A 14,208-nucleotide genomic window follows, 5' to 3' on the forward strand; every position below is an offset into this window, starting at 1 on the left:
TGTAGTAAAGTAAATGTATAGTCATGCTTTTACTGATACTAGGGATGAAGCTTTCCAAGGCGCTACCTTGCGTGAAAGGTACAGTATAAATGTAACTTATCGTTGTATATTATTGTGGATATTTTTATTATTTAAGTTGTTGTTGTTCCGTTGCTGCTCTCTGTGCGAAACTAGAGATCGGGAGAGAGGATCTTCTGCTCGCAGAGCAAGCGTACACAGAACTCACTTTTGTCAAAAAGCAAGGAAATTTGCGGCTGAAAGCAGAGATAGCGGAAAAGAAAAGAATGTTTAAGCCAAAGGACAATGCTCCCCGTCGTACCTGGTGTCCAGTCTGCCCTCGTCGAGCCATTCTACAGGGATCTGAAGCGAGCTTTTCACCAGTACTTAACCATGAACCAGCACAACAACAACAAACTGCATTTAACACAGTGCCTTTCAAACCCTTCACTGTCCAGCACCTTGGGACGTCCTCTTGACGTGAAAAGCGTCACATAAATGCAATTTGTTCTTGTTGTTCTTGTTGTCATTAACCTAATCTGACGTGATGCACAATAAGGAGTTGTCTGCTATTCAGGCCACTGACTATAACTGACCTTCATAAATCAAGCCAGCTCACCTGTAGCATTGACGTATTGTCCCACAGTTCTTCAATGTAGAGCCACTACTTCAGGGCTGATTTGTTTCCACAGAGTGAGCCATGAAGACGGTTTAGTGGAGAGTTTAAAAAAATATCTTCTGGCTTACAAGGATAGCTTTGGATTGCAAATGAGATGCAAACTTGAAGGAATGGAAATCCATTTTCCTGCGACTGAGAGAAGAGAGAGTTGTGGCCCTGCCTCTTACAATAGATTTATCCCATTTAGTCACTGATACCCACCCCTCCCAAATGAATAAGCAATTGACGTGGGCAGATTTGAGGACTGAACCAGACAAGCATTCAGCGCAGTGTCAGGCTTTTGAGAGGACACGTGCTGCAGAGTTCTGGATGATCTGCAGTCTGTGGAGGGAGGAGTTGGGGAGTCCGACAAGCAGGGGGTTGCAGTAAAGTGGATCGACTGTATATTTTTGTGGGGTGAAACGCGGCAGCCAATTGCACACAGCAGAGTCCCACAAACAGTCATGAAGTGAGTGACCGCATTTTTTTTTCGAAGGGAATATTACTGCAGGAAAGCAATCCTCCGATCAACTGACGACCAGGTATTATTATTAAACAGCATTAAACGGTATCGTGTGGCAATTAATCCCCCGTTGTGAGCAGCTACCAACTTTTTAAAAAATCGTTCAATTCTTGCGTCAGCAACATTGGTAAAATATTTGAAGCTAATCTCTCCTCACCTCTGCACAGCCAGATGTGATGCTCCCAACTGCAAGAGGGTGGGATAACATTACTCCTGGCTCACTGCTGAATATAAATAACAATTGCAGCCCAGTGAGTGTCCAACTAAGACCACACTACTCATGAGGCTTTTGCCTCACAGATCAAGGACATATCTACACACTTAACCTCCACCCCCATATTGCAAGCTATAAACTGCTCAACAATCAACAGTGCTGTGGATCGGTGCAGCCTGGTTTTTTTTTGGCGAGTGGATCTCCGCAGACCTCCCTCCCTCCCTCCCCTCCACCACCCATGGAGAACCAGGAGAAAATATTGTTGTTATTTTCTGCGTGTCACAGTTATAGCGGGCCCATTGGGATTGGATGTTAAGCCTGTTGCGGTTTGGACCCAAGTGTGAATTGTATTTCAGCCTCTGCATCGGCTCCAGTCTACGCTGAGACAGGATAGGACCACAAAAATAGGCGTTTGAAAGCCGTGCCTTAAGAATGCTCGAAAACACCCCCCCTTTTTTTTAAATCCCCCCCCCCCACTCCTCAATTTACGAACAACAGCAAATTGCATTTGCATAGCGCCTTTGACGTCGGGAGGACGTCCCAAGGCGCTGAACAAAATATAGCACGTACAGATCGTTCCTCAGGGAACCCGGTAAGTGGCCAACTTCAAGCAGAGTTTTGACTTTCCTCTGTTCTCAGCTTTGCCCACCCCCCAACTCCCCCACCCCCCCTACTGATGCCTTTCAATAAAAAGTGCAGGTTAAAACCCTCTCTGGCTTTGCCCGGTTCTGCGTCCCAGCTCGGTTACCCACTTGTGGCAACCTCTTCTTCCGTAGGTGAGAGAGATGTCGCCGGAAAGCAAAACACTGTGCTGGTTTTTTGAAGAAAACTCAAAATACTGAAATCCGAAAACAAAAGCAGAAGCCGCTCGGGAGGCTCGGCAGGGTCAGGCAGCATCTATGGAGAGAGGAAAGCGAGTCAACCTCTACCCCATTTTCTCCTTTGTCTCCCTTACCCTGCCTCCTCCCCCACCTTCCCCCCCCCCCCCCACCGCCCCCGCCTCTCTGTTAGCCCTCAATAGCCTCTCCCTCCCAACGTGCCCCAAGTCTCACTTTCCTCTCTCCGTAGATGCTGCCTAACCCGCTGAGTGCTCCCGACGAACTTCTGTTTTTGTTTGGTGTTTTTTTTTGTGGGGCGGGTTTTCTTGAAAGCCGGCCAGGCCTTTGAGCTATTTGACAAGGGGCAAGTGGGTAACCGTTTCTCATTTGCATTCTCCACCGCAGCGATTCCAAAACCCTCCTGGGCGAACGGATGAACCAAGAGGAACCCAAATGGAAGCAGGATGTTTCCCCCCTTTTCACCGTAAACACGGATGTTTTTAAGCAAAGAAGCCACAGCGAGCCTGACGCACTCGTTTGTTTTTCTTCTTCTTCTTCTTCTCCTTCTCCTGCTTCTTCTTCCAGATACCTCTTCTGGGTCAGAAGATGAGGGATCGGGCCAAGGCGATTCCCAGGGAACCCCTTCTTCCAGCCAGGGCAGCCTGAACATGGAACACTGGATCAGTCGGGCCATACACGGCTCAACCACCTCCTCCACCACCTCCTCCTCTTCCACGCGCAGCGGGGGGAGCAGTGCTGCTAACGCACTGGCCGACGTCATGACGCAGACCCACATTGGTTGGTACAATCTCTGGTGTTTCGCGCCTCGTTGGTTTGCTCGCCGTAGCTCTCTTTAAGGCCATGTTTCGAAATGAATCCTTGTTGGGTTTTTTTTCTCACTCACTTTTTTTGGGGGTGGGTGGGGTGGGTGGGTGGGTGGGTTGGGGGGCGTTTTTAAGGCACAGCCCAGGTAAGGAGCGTTTGCGTTACGTTACCGTCAAAGGCTACGTGCCGGTTGTTGATACGTTTTAGTCTTGTTTTTTTGATAAGGAACGTTCGCTCGCTCGCTCACACGTACACATACTCACTCACTCACTAACGCTCACACACACACTCATACACACTCACACCCACTCACTCACTCATGCACTCACTCACTAACGCACACACACTCATACACACGCATACACCCACTCACTCACTCACTCACTCACTCACTCACTCACTCACTCACTCACTCCTCTTTGATAAGGTCTGCCGTTTCTCTGGTGTTATTTTTTCGTACGCTTTGGCAAAGAGCATTTTGCAAAGGTTGGCTCTGACGCAAGGACCCCATTGACTACTGAGTTTCCATTTGGAACTTACAGAAAATGCACACGGTTTGCAGTACCCAGCAACGCTGAGTGAGTGTCAGGGGTGTTGGGACGACGGGTGGGGGGGTCGAGAGTGGGGGGTGTGGGGTGTGGGGCGAGAGGAGAAGCTCACTGAGCTCCGAATGGGGAACTAATTGAAAGAGTTGAAACTGATGTGCAATCGAATGTTGAGCTGATGCATGTACCCTCAGTGCAGTGTTGCAGTCGGGTTGTTGGTGGATAAACACCAATGTAGGCAATACTTTTTGTTGGCATCGTTCACAAAATAATTCATGATTCGTAATATTTATATTATAGCATTTAAGGCCACTATACCAAATGTAAGGATTGTTATCGTTGTTATTTTCTGCGTGTCGCGATTATAGCCTTGTATCTGAAGTGTATTTGTTTTAAAAAAAAGACTTGTGGCTTCTGGCAAAGGCAAAGTATTGAACAAATTTCATTCTCCCAAACCGGACAGACAGCTTCGTTCAGATTCAATGAAAGAAAGCCAATAGTTGTTTTACTCCCCCACCCCCACCGGTTTGTTTTGTGCAAGTTTATCGAACCTGAAGATTTTTCTGCAGGTGGAGCGTTCACCAACTAATTGGACTTCCTTTCCTGTTGAACGCAACAATAAGTTTGTGTCGTGAGACGACACTGAATATTTGGAATAGAAATTGTGTTTCGGCAACAGGATTAATGTTCTCGGTGGAGAAGTGTGTGTGTGTGTGTGTGTTTGCGCGTGCGGGGTGGGGGGGGTTTGGGGGTGAATTGCTCCAGTAGATGGTACAGTAATGCTATTAGGCAATTGCTGTTGAAACAATGTGACCTGCTGGCATCCCAGGTTCACATCGCTCCAAGCTTGTGAGACTTTATGTGGCCACTGCTGCCAATATTGACTGCGTTTAAATCCCTTCATGCCCTGGCACCTCCCTTACCTCTCATATCTGTTTACCCTCCGATCCCACAACCCGCTGCCTCCGCTCGACTGGCTCCGGCCTCCTGCACGTCTCCCGTGCCCTCCGTTCCACCGTGGGGGGGCCGCGCTTTCAGCCACTACGTCCCGAAACTCTGGCGTCAGGTTGGCGTCAAGGGGAGATTAACGGCAAATCTGAGAGCAAAGACGCGTTGAGCGGCCCGACGAGATCGGGTATCGCGGTCACCTGGGCAGTCTCACTACCAGAGCGCCGTGTTACCTAAGGGAACAGGGGAAACGACGCAACACACTTAAAAAAAAAGTAATAAAAAAAGTCTCCTTTTATTAAAGTTAGATCCTAAATGATTTAGTGTCTCGCAGGCAATGCAAAGCATTATAGTGGACGTATCTGCCTCGATCGATGTCATTGATTAACAGGTAGATGCTGATCCAGAGAAGCAATGGGATGTGTACATGCCACCCTAAAATCAGTCGGAACAGAGACCACTGTATAAACGTGGGAACCATTGAGCCTATTAAACCCGCTTCACTATTTTTATTAGGACACGGCAGATCTTTTAATCTCTTTTCCTACAGTTTCTCCGTATCCCTTCAGACCGTCACATCGCAAATATCGATCGTTCTCCCTCTTAAAATCCCAATCAATGCCACATCTATGGCCTTCTGATTCAATGGCACTCAACTAAAATGTAACGATTATTAGTGTATCCCATCTTCTCACAGCCCTGAGAGAACACCTAAGTGTACAACTATTTATTGGCGTGACTGGTTCCTTTACCGGCATTAAATGCGTCTGTTCCGCCTATGGATCACCTCAGAGCAGTTGTGCTTATTTTTTGTCCCAAAGGCTTTGAAACTCTTTTGTGATCTGCCGCACAAGACAGTTCTATCTCTGCATCCGATGCGTTGACTTGTTTTCTGCATGTAAACGGTGTTAAATCATTGGCGATAGTGCAGGATGCCTTCGACGCTCCTTCAAACCTCTCAGCTGAGTTCTGACCAGTTGTATAGCGCCCTTCACATGAGGTAGAGTCCCGGAGCGGTTGGCAGCGGGCGCGCTTTCAGCCACTACGCTTCGAAACTCCGTAACACAGTTCCCCTATCCCTCCGCCTTGCTCCTTCCTTCCCCATCTTCAGGTCCTGCCTGAAGACCTTCCTCTTTGACCGTGCCTAGGGTCAACCTATCCCCCACCCCCCCCCACCCACCCCGACTCGCCATTGTACTCCGCGACTGGCGAGCTCTCTGGGACGCTAGCCAGCGTGAGAGGCGCCGTGTCGATGCAAGCTGTTGTCATGTGGAAAATATATGGTGGAATCGTGGGTTCCATACTTGCGTTAGATTGCTCTCGCCAGTTCTTCCCTCTTCCCTTGCTTCCTCCCTCACAACCTTTTTCCAAGCAACCGATTCGAGTTAGATAAAATACGCTGTTGGTGTAATTCTCCTCTCCTACCTTACTTCCTGCGCACAAGGAGATGCCACAACTCCACTTGGTGTTTGTACGGGAAGGGGGTGGGGGGGCGTGGGGGAAACTAAACTTAGCTGAAATCGACTGTGTACTTGCTCCTGTTTTTGGCAGTTTCATCAACACCCCACCGTGTTTCTCACTTCCTTCCTTTGCGTGAGCTTCTCTTCGGGGTCTTGAATAAATTGTGAGTCGGGACCCAGGGATTTCAGTCGAAAATAGAACTGCTTAGTTTCCATGTGAAGTGTATAATTCATGAGCGGTCGTGAGTGCATCTGGTGCAGGCGGGCGAGGGGAAGAGCATCAGTCTCCCCCTCGCTGTCTCTATCCCATTTAGTGTTCACGTCTGGTCTTATTGGCCCAGCGATCCGAAACAGGGCAAAAATGATAGAAAAATTTACAACTTAGCTATCAGTTGTCGTCCAATTAGTTTCTAATTTTCTTGCCATTGGCACGCACGTCTTCTCCTGTTGACCTCCTCTGGCTGCCTGCCCTCTGCCACCCTCGCCCAAGTGGCCATTGTTCACGTGTGAGCCTTGGCAGTGAGTGTTGGCAGACCATTTGACTGTAGAGGAAGTCTGACCACCTCCTCCCCCCCCAACCCCCGTTGCCACACTATCGCTAGCGGATGCCGCAGAGGGATGTGGATCAGTACACCCGGCTGGTATTAACCTCCCTTACCCTGGGAAGGCTGGGGCTAATTAGCTCCCGATGATCGAGACCAGGAAATTCAGCGCAGACCAGGGTTCGAACCAGGGAGCTCCTGAACTAAAATCTGCATCTCTTTATCCACTATATTGCTGTTTGTGGGACGCTGCTGTACACGATTGGCTGTCACGTTTCGCCCCTAAAATATACAATCAATTCACTTTACAGTATGTTCTGTGAAGCGCTTTGAGACGTCTCAAAGACGTGATAAGGCGCTGTGTCAAATGCAAGGATTATTATTATTATTATATTATCAGGGATACCCCACACCCATCCTTCTTGAGTCAAGCTCAGTTCTAACAAATGAGTTTGACTCAAAATTTCTGGCTTTAGTTGGATTCCTCTTTGACGAATCCGGCTACAAAAGACCCCAAAATAGACTCTTAAATGTGTAGAATTAATTGAAGTGTTTAAAAAAGGGTGGACAGTGAGAAGTTGGGGTGTTAAGTAACATGCACAAAGAACACACTATTGGGATTAACTATGCACAGTATTTTGATTTTTTAGGTCATGGATAGATATATACTTAGATTTGGGATTAAATACATAAATAATAATGCTTGCATTGGATATAGAATCTTTTCACGCCATCGGAACATCTCAATGCACTTCATGTGATTTAATAATAATAATCATCACCATCCTTACATTTGGTGAAGTACCTTATCCTGTCGTCGAGGTGTCTCAAATCGCTTCGCAGGATTTTTTTTTACTGTGACATGTAGTAACTGTGTATTTGTAGGCAAACGCGACAGCCAATTTGCACGTACCAATGTGCGACAAATGAAATTAGAGACCAATTTTATTTGGGGGATTGTTGGCTGGAAGATCCTTCTCTTGAATCATGCCATGAGATCCTTAACGTCGACCTGAACAGGCAGAAGGGACCTCAGTTCAATCTCTCATCCAAAGGACAGTACCTCCGACAATGCAGCACTTACCCAATACTACATCGGGGGGATCATTTTGACTGTGAACTCAAAGCCCTGACATGGGGATTGAACCCACAACCTGCTGAGGAAATGGAAATGATGATGATGATAATAATAATAATAATAATAATAAAGCTTCCATCTGAGTCCTGGATCATACTCAAGATACAGTGATCTAATAAAGTGCTGGACAAACCAAATCATTTATTTATGTTTCTCCGGTGCTAAATGGCTTGTGGCTTCAAGGCTGTTGTGGGACATTGCCATGTGTGTATTGACTGCAGCGGTCACTACGCATGATGGTAAAATCCCGTGAACCACTTTGAGACATTGTGGCGACGTGATGAAGTGTTATTTCATGTTCGAGGATTATCATATATTGAAAACAAACCTCTTGGGTCGCCTTCATATCACCATTTCTCCCCACCTTGCTTGTCGTTCTGCTATAAAGCGCTTTGAGAGCTTTTCCCAAGTGAAAGGCGCTATGTAAGTGTAAGTTACGATTTTTTNAAAGTCTTTTAAAACTCGAGACTTAACAGGCAGGGCTGCAACTTTGATTTCAAGGCGATCTCTCCGCTTGAGCTATCAATGGAATGTCCCGCATCATTAGAAATCCAATAATGTAGAGTGCTTGGCTATTAAAATAGACTTTAAGTACCTCGAAGCACTTTACAAGATTTTACCACAAAGTGTAATGACTGGGTATTTGGGGGCAATTTGCACACAGCGTTGTCCGTCAAACAGACATGAAGTGAGTAACCAATTTTGTTGGTCAGGACAACTGGGAGAAACTCCCTTCTGTTTTCAAACAGGACCATGGGATCTTTGAGGTCTACTTGGACAGCCTAACAGGATTTCGGTTCAGGGTCTCATGTAAAGCCAGCACCTCCGACAATGCAGCACGCCCCCAACACCGCACTGGAGTGTCAGCATAGACTAGGTTGTCGAATCATAAAATGTTACAGCACGGAAACAGGCCATTTGTGTCCATATTAGCCACCTAATCTAATGCCAAAAACCTACATGTTCCCCATTCCTTTAATATTCCTGTTTTCGTAGTATCTTATCTAATTTCCTTTTTCGTGGAAAATGATTCATGTCTCAATCACAGTTTGAGGTAGAGAATGCCAGATTCCAAACATTTTTATTGCCCACCGCATAAAAATAAGAATAAGTTCTCACCTTCCTTTTAATTCCTTATCTGATCATCTTCAATTTATATGCTCTCACTCATCAGTAGAAATAATCTATTATTATTATTTATCTTTTCAAAACCATTCGTGTTCTCAAAGGGCTTTTTCAGATCACCCCTTAAGAAATCCTTAGGAAATGCCCTGAATGTTACAGCTGTCAAATCAAGTTTGTTTTTTTTAAAAAAAACTATGGCATAAAACCAACTACAGCATCATCTTGGATTTATAATAATAAAATAATAATAATCCTTGCATTTGATATAGCGCCTGATCGCGACATTGAGATCAAAGTGCTTCACAGAATACATTGTAAAGTGGATTAACTGTACATTTTGTGGGCAAAATGCCAGCAGCCAATTGCGCACAGCAGTTTCCCACAAACAGTCATGGATTAAGTGATATAGTGCCTTGCACGCAGGGTAGTATCTTGGAGTGCTTAAAACTATTAAAACAACTACTTTGCCTCCAAAATATACAGAGAAATCACTTTACAGTATGTTCTGCGAAGCATTTTGAGATGTCTCAAAGACATGAAAAGGCGCTATATCAAATGCAAGGATTCTTCTTCTTATTATTATTAATATCTGTACAAAACTACTCTGGAGCAGGTACTGCTTATGTCTCTTCAGACCAACACAGCACTAGCTTCAGGGTCAATATGTGAGCGCATTTAGTAAAGCAATGTGACACCAGCATCTGTGGCTGCTTTAATCAGCCAGAACGTTGAGTGCAGAAACCAAACGTTGACAATGAACTGTTCAGAGAAGTTATTGTTCAACATCTAATGCCTTCTGTACTTTGCGCTGTAGCACTACAACAGGAATTCAACTGGAGTGAACTGAGCCCTGAGGGGAGAAATTATGAAGGGAGACAGTCTGTAAATTTGGCCATATTGTCTTTATCTCTTGGTCAGTTGGATGCCCGACAAATTCAGAAACCCGTCATCCTTCTTAAGAATATATGAACCAAACTGAGAGTTCCACATACGAATGCTCCCTCTACATGGAACTTTCCTAGTGGCTGGTATCTCTCCCTGGAGCAACGAACCCTGCTTTAGCTAATCCTGGAGAATATTGGGTGCAATTCGGCAAGAGCTAAGGAATGGGGGAGCACACAGCGTGCGTTTTGGGGTGCGGCTGGAATGTAAACAACCAAAACCACACAGCGTGCCTTTGGGAGGACTGTCTGGCAAGCTTCTCGCTAACAAGCGCTCCAGGACGCTACCCATCCTGAAGGGCGCTACGTAAATGAAGGTTGTCGTGTTGTTGTCCAGCAAAGACTACCCAACTTGGTAGGAATTTGGATTGGCGGGTTAGCAAGAGGCGAGAGGGAAGAATCTCTGCATTAGTTTGCATTCGCCCACAAAATGTACATGGTCATACCGCTTTACAGTAAATAATGTGAAACTCTTTGAGGCAACAACAACCACAACAACAAATTACATTACATTACAAATTACATTGCCTTCCAGGTCAGGAGGACATCCCCAGATGCCTCAATGCTGTGGTAAGGGGCTATATTAAATGCGGGAATGAATATAATCCGCCCTTCCAAGTCTTGCCAATGAGCCAGGCCGGCTGGTCAGGTGTCGTCCTTCGGATGAGACGTCAAACCGACTCCTGTCTGCCTGTTCAAGTGGACAGAAAAAATTTCACGGCACAATTCAAAAAGAGAATCGGTGTCCTGGCCAATAAATCCCACGAGTAAAATTGGTCACTCGCTCCATGGCTGTTTATGGAACATTGGTGTGTGCAAATTGGCTTCCACGTTCGTGCACAAATATACAGTCACTACACTTCGCAAAGACAAATCCTGTGAATCGCTTTGAGGTATCTCGATGCCTTGATCAAATGGAAGGATTGTATCAATGGCAGACGATAGCGAGCTAACAGTAGCGGAAGTAGGGAAAGGTGCCAGACTCCTGTGGTATGAACTTTCAGAGCTGTCAGAATTTGCGGCGTAGTCCCTTCCTGGAGTGAACTGAGTCCCTTCTGAAGTCTGAAATATCTCATTATCTCACCCTTAACAACCGGGTCTTAAAAATGTCTAAAATTCTTAAATTCAGTCTTAGTTTTGCAGGAATGTTCCACTCAGCTGGATCCATCCACACCTTCAAGAGTGAGGTTGCTAGATTTTTGGTAGTTCAGGGTATTAAGGGATATGGGGAGAAAGCGGGAAATCGGAATTGAAAGGATTAGTTGAGGTCCAGATCAGCCGCGATCTAATTAAATGGAGGAACAGGCTCAAAGGGCTGAATGGCCTCCTCCTGTTCCTATGTTCCTACTCCAAAATTGCATTTTACAGTGAATCATGTGAAGCACTTTGAGACGTCCTCCAAAGGTAAAAGGAGCTATATCAAAAAGCGAGGATTATTATTATTAATAATAACAATAATTATTACTAATAACAGTCACTGCACTTTACAGTAGATCTTGTGAAGTGATATGAGACACACTCCCGAAGCGAAAGGCTCTGTATTAAAATGCAACGATTATTATTCATTATTAAGACATTTTTCCTTTTTTTAATGTATAAGAATTGTGTAAAACATAATAATAATAATACTAATATCCTTGCATTTGATATAGCACCTTATCACATCTTCGATACATCTCAAAGCGCTTCACACAATATACTGCAAAGTATATTTTTGTGGGCAAAATGCGGCAGCCAATTGCGCACAGCAGCGTCCCACAAACAGTCATGGATTGAAGTGACCAATTTATTATTATTTTTTTGAAGGAATTATTACCCCCAGAAAAGCGATCCGCCAATCGACTAACATCTGGGTTCCTACTTACTGCTGGGTAACCAGAGGCGTGTGGAAATGTGCCCAACATTTTGCGCTGCCGGGAATCGAACCCAAGTCTCCCACTTGCGAGACAAGTGCTCTAACCACTGAGCTACAAGACTCCACATGATTCCAAATTTAGACTCTTCTGAAATTCTGCACGATCTAAAATCTTTAGACGATAGTGCTCAGGCTGTATCCGTAAGGGATCTTAGCCTCTTAACTTTCCCACAGCAAAGCGCTGTTTATTCCGTGAGCGCTATAATATTTCTCGAAGGAATTATTACCCCCGGAAAAGCCATATTATTGCAATATTCCTCACCCATCTTGATAAATAAGTAATAATAATAATGTTAATAATAATCGTTGCATTTGATATAGCGCCTGTAAAGTGGATTAACTGTGTCCAGTGCCTTGGGACGTCCTCCGGATGTGAAAGGCGCTTTACAAATGCAATTTGTTGCCCTTGTGTATTTTGTGGGTGAAACGTGGATTGAGTGACCAAATTATTTTTTTTTCACGTCTCTATTTGTCATCCGTGAAATATATGACAAACGTATACTTTCCATGTATCTGTCTCCGCCTTTTAACATCCCAAAGGATTCTGTCTGCCCCCAGCACACTTCTGAGGCAGTCCTCAACACTCTGCGTGAAGAAACGTTGGTCAAAACTTGCACGGACATTTTGGTTATCTCAACCACATTTTTTTTNGTAGAGGGATTATTACCCCCGGAAATCGATCCGCCAATCAATTAGCAACCAGGTTCCTATTTACTGCTAGGTAAACAGAGTAAGGAAACTTGCCTAAGATTTTGCCCCACCCGGGAATCGAACCCGGGTCCTCTCTCCTTGCGAAGCGAGTGCAATCATCACTACGCTCCAGGACTCCATGATTTATTTAATTCAATATTCAATATCTTTAAAAAGGGTTTATTTCGGTATTCTGCGACCATCTTGATAAATTGCATTTAAAATATCACCCGCAGAATTGAATGATGCAAAAAAAAAACAAGAGACATCTTTTGACAACATACAAAGCCATAGACTGAATGGTGATGCATTTTTTGGTGCAATGGACATGTCTGGAAGTCATTATCGGTTAAAAAAAAAGAGAGGAACAGATGGCATAATTTTAGTGTTGTCTTTTATAAAGTTTTTTTGTTAAAATAAAACCTGAAAGAATCTCAGCTACCCCGAGTTAATTTGAATCGCAGCGAAATCTATCCAACCAAGATACGCTTGCGAATGTTCGAAGCATCGCAGCGTTGAAAAAAAAAGTTAACACGGATATTAAGGTCAGACCTCGAAACAATTCTGTGCTTTCCAGAAACATTTCATTTCAATAATAATGAGCTCAGGGCAAAGGAGCAGCTGTGGAATATTGGATTCCTGATTAGCAGGTTAGAATCTCAGCCTTGCCTGATGGTTATAAAAGCAGCTTCCTAAATCATGGAGTCCGGTAGCGTAGTGGTTAGCACACTCGCCTCGCAAGCGAGAGGACCTGAGTTCAATTCCAAGGAAGGGTCGACACCTTAGGCAAGTCTCCCTACGCCACACGCCTTTGTTTACCCAGCAGTAAGTAGGAACCCGCTTGTTAGTCGATTGGCGGATCGCTTTCTGGGAGTCATAACCCCTCCAGAAAATAAACAAATGATAATTTGGTCACTCAATCCACGACTGTTTGTGGGAGGGACATTGCTGTGTTCCTTTAGGCTGCCGTGTTTCGTCCACAAAATACACAGTCAATTCACTTTACAGTGTATTCTGTGAAGGGCTTTGAGACGTCTCGAAGTCGTGATAAGACGCTATACCAAATGCAAGGATTCGGGGCACGGTGGCTGAAATAGCGGCCACCGATGGTGGGAAGGAGGACACGAGGAACAAGCAGGAGGCCGGAGCCAGTCGAGCAGAGGCAATGGGTAGTAGGTTGGGGAGTAAACTGGACAGGTTGGAGTGGTAGCGAGGTGTCAGGGCATGAAGGGATTTAAAGACGAGTGAGGATCTTGAAATCGGTTGTTGTGGCATCAGTGAGTGCTGCTGTACGCACCAAACAGGGATGAGGAACTAAACAGTTGGACTTTAAGGATACAGCCCATTTTGGGACTTTGAACTCACGAGCTTGGCTGACACTCCAATGCAGCCCTGGGGGTGGTCTGGGTTTCCGGAGGTGCCATCTTTCGAGTGAGCTGTGAAACCAAGAGTTCTCACCCGCCTGTTTAGGTGGACTCTATGGCGTTATTCAAAAAGAGAAGGGAGTTTCTCCTGGTGTCCTCAGCAACAATTCTCTGGATAAAATTGGTCGTTCACCTCACGGCTGTTTGTGACACCTCACTGGTTGCTGCGTTCACCTATAAAAACGGTCCCTACGGTTTGACAGTCATTTACGTTGAAGTACTTTGAGGCATTTTGACGTTAAAGATGCTATTAAATTTCACCCCGGCTCAATAAAATAATACGACAGAGGAATACTTGCATCCATTACGAAACCATTTCCAGAGGACTTTCGTCCACTCAGGGGCACGGTTAAATTACCCGGGAAATAAGCTGGGAGAAAACACTCTCAAAGAAATGCAAAAATGTTTTATTAAATTGGGTACAAAAGGAAGTGAAAAACGAAAT

General features: G+C 45.1%; 1 protein-coding gene across 2 annotated transcripts in view; it reads left to right on the plus strand.

Annotated features, from left to right (window-relative positions):
* Positions 1–14,208, plus strand: part of LOC103183612 (disco-interacting protein 2 homolog C) — a 341,341-nt gene that overhangs the window by 212,935 nt on the left and 114,198 nt on the right. For both annotated transcript variants that reach the window (XM_042332092.1, XM_042332093.1), the window contains one exon: positions 2,796–3,008. In XM_042332092.1, coding sequence (XP_042188026.1) covers positions 2,796–3,008 — 213 coding nt within the window. The remainder of the gene's footprint in view (positions 1–2,795; positions 3,009–14,208) is intronic.

Source organism: Callorhinchus milii, unplaced genomic scaffold (assembly GCF_018977255.1).
Source record: "Callorhinchus milii isolate IMCB2004 unplaced genomic scaffold, IMCB_Cmil_1.0 Scaffold2, whole genome shotgun sequence".
Taxonomy (NCBI): Eukaryota; Metazoa; Chordata; class Chondrichthyes; order Chimaeriformes; family Callorhinchidae; genus Callorhinchus; species Callorhinchus milii.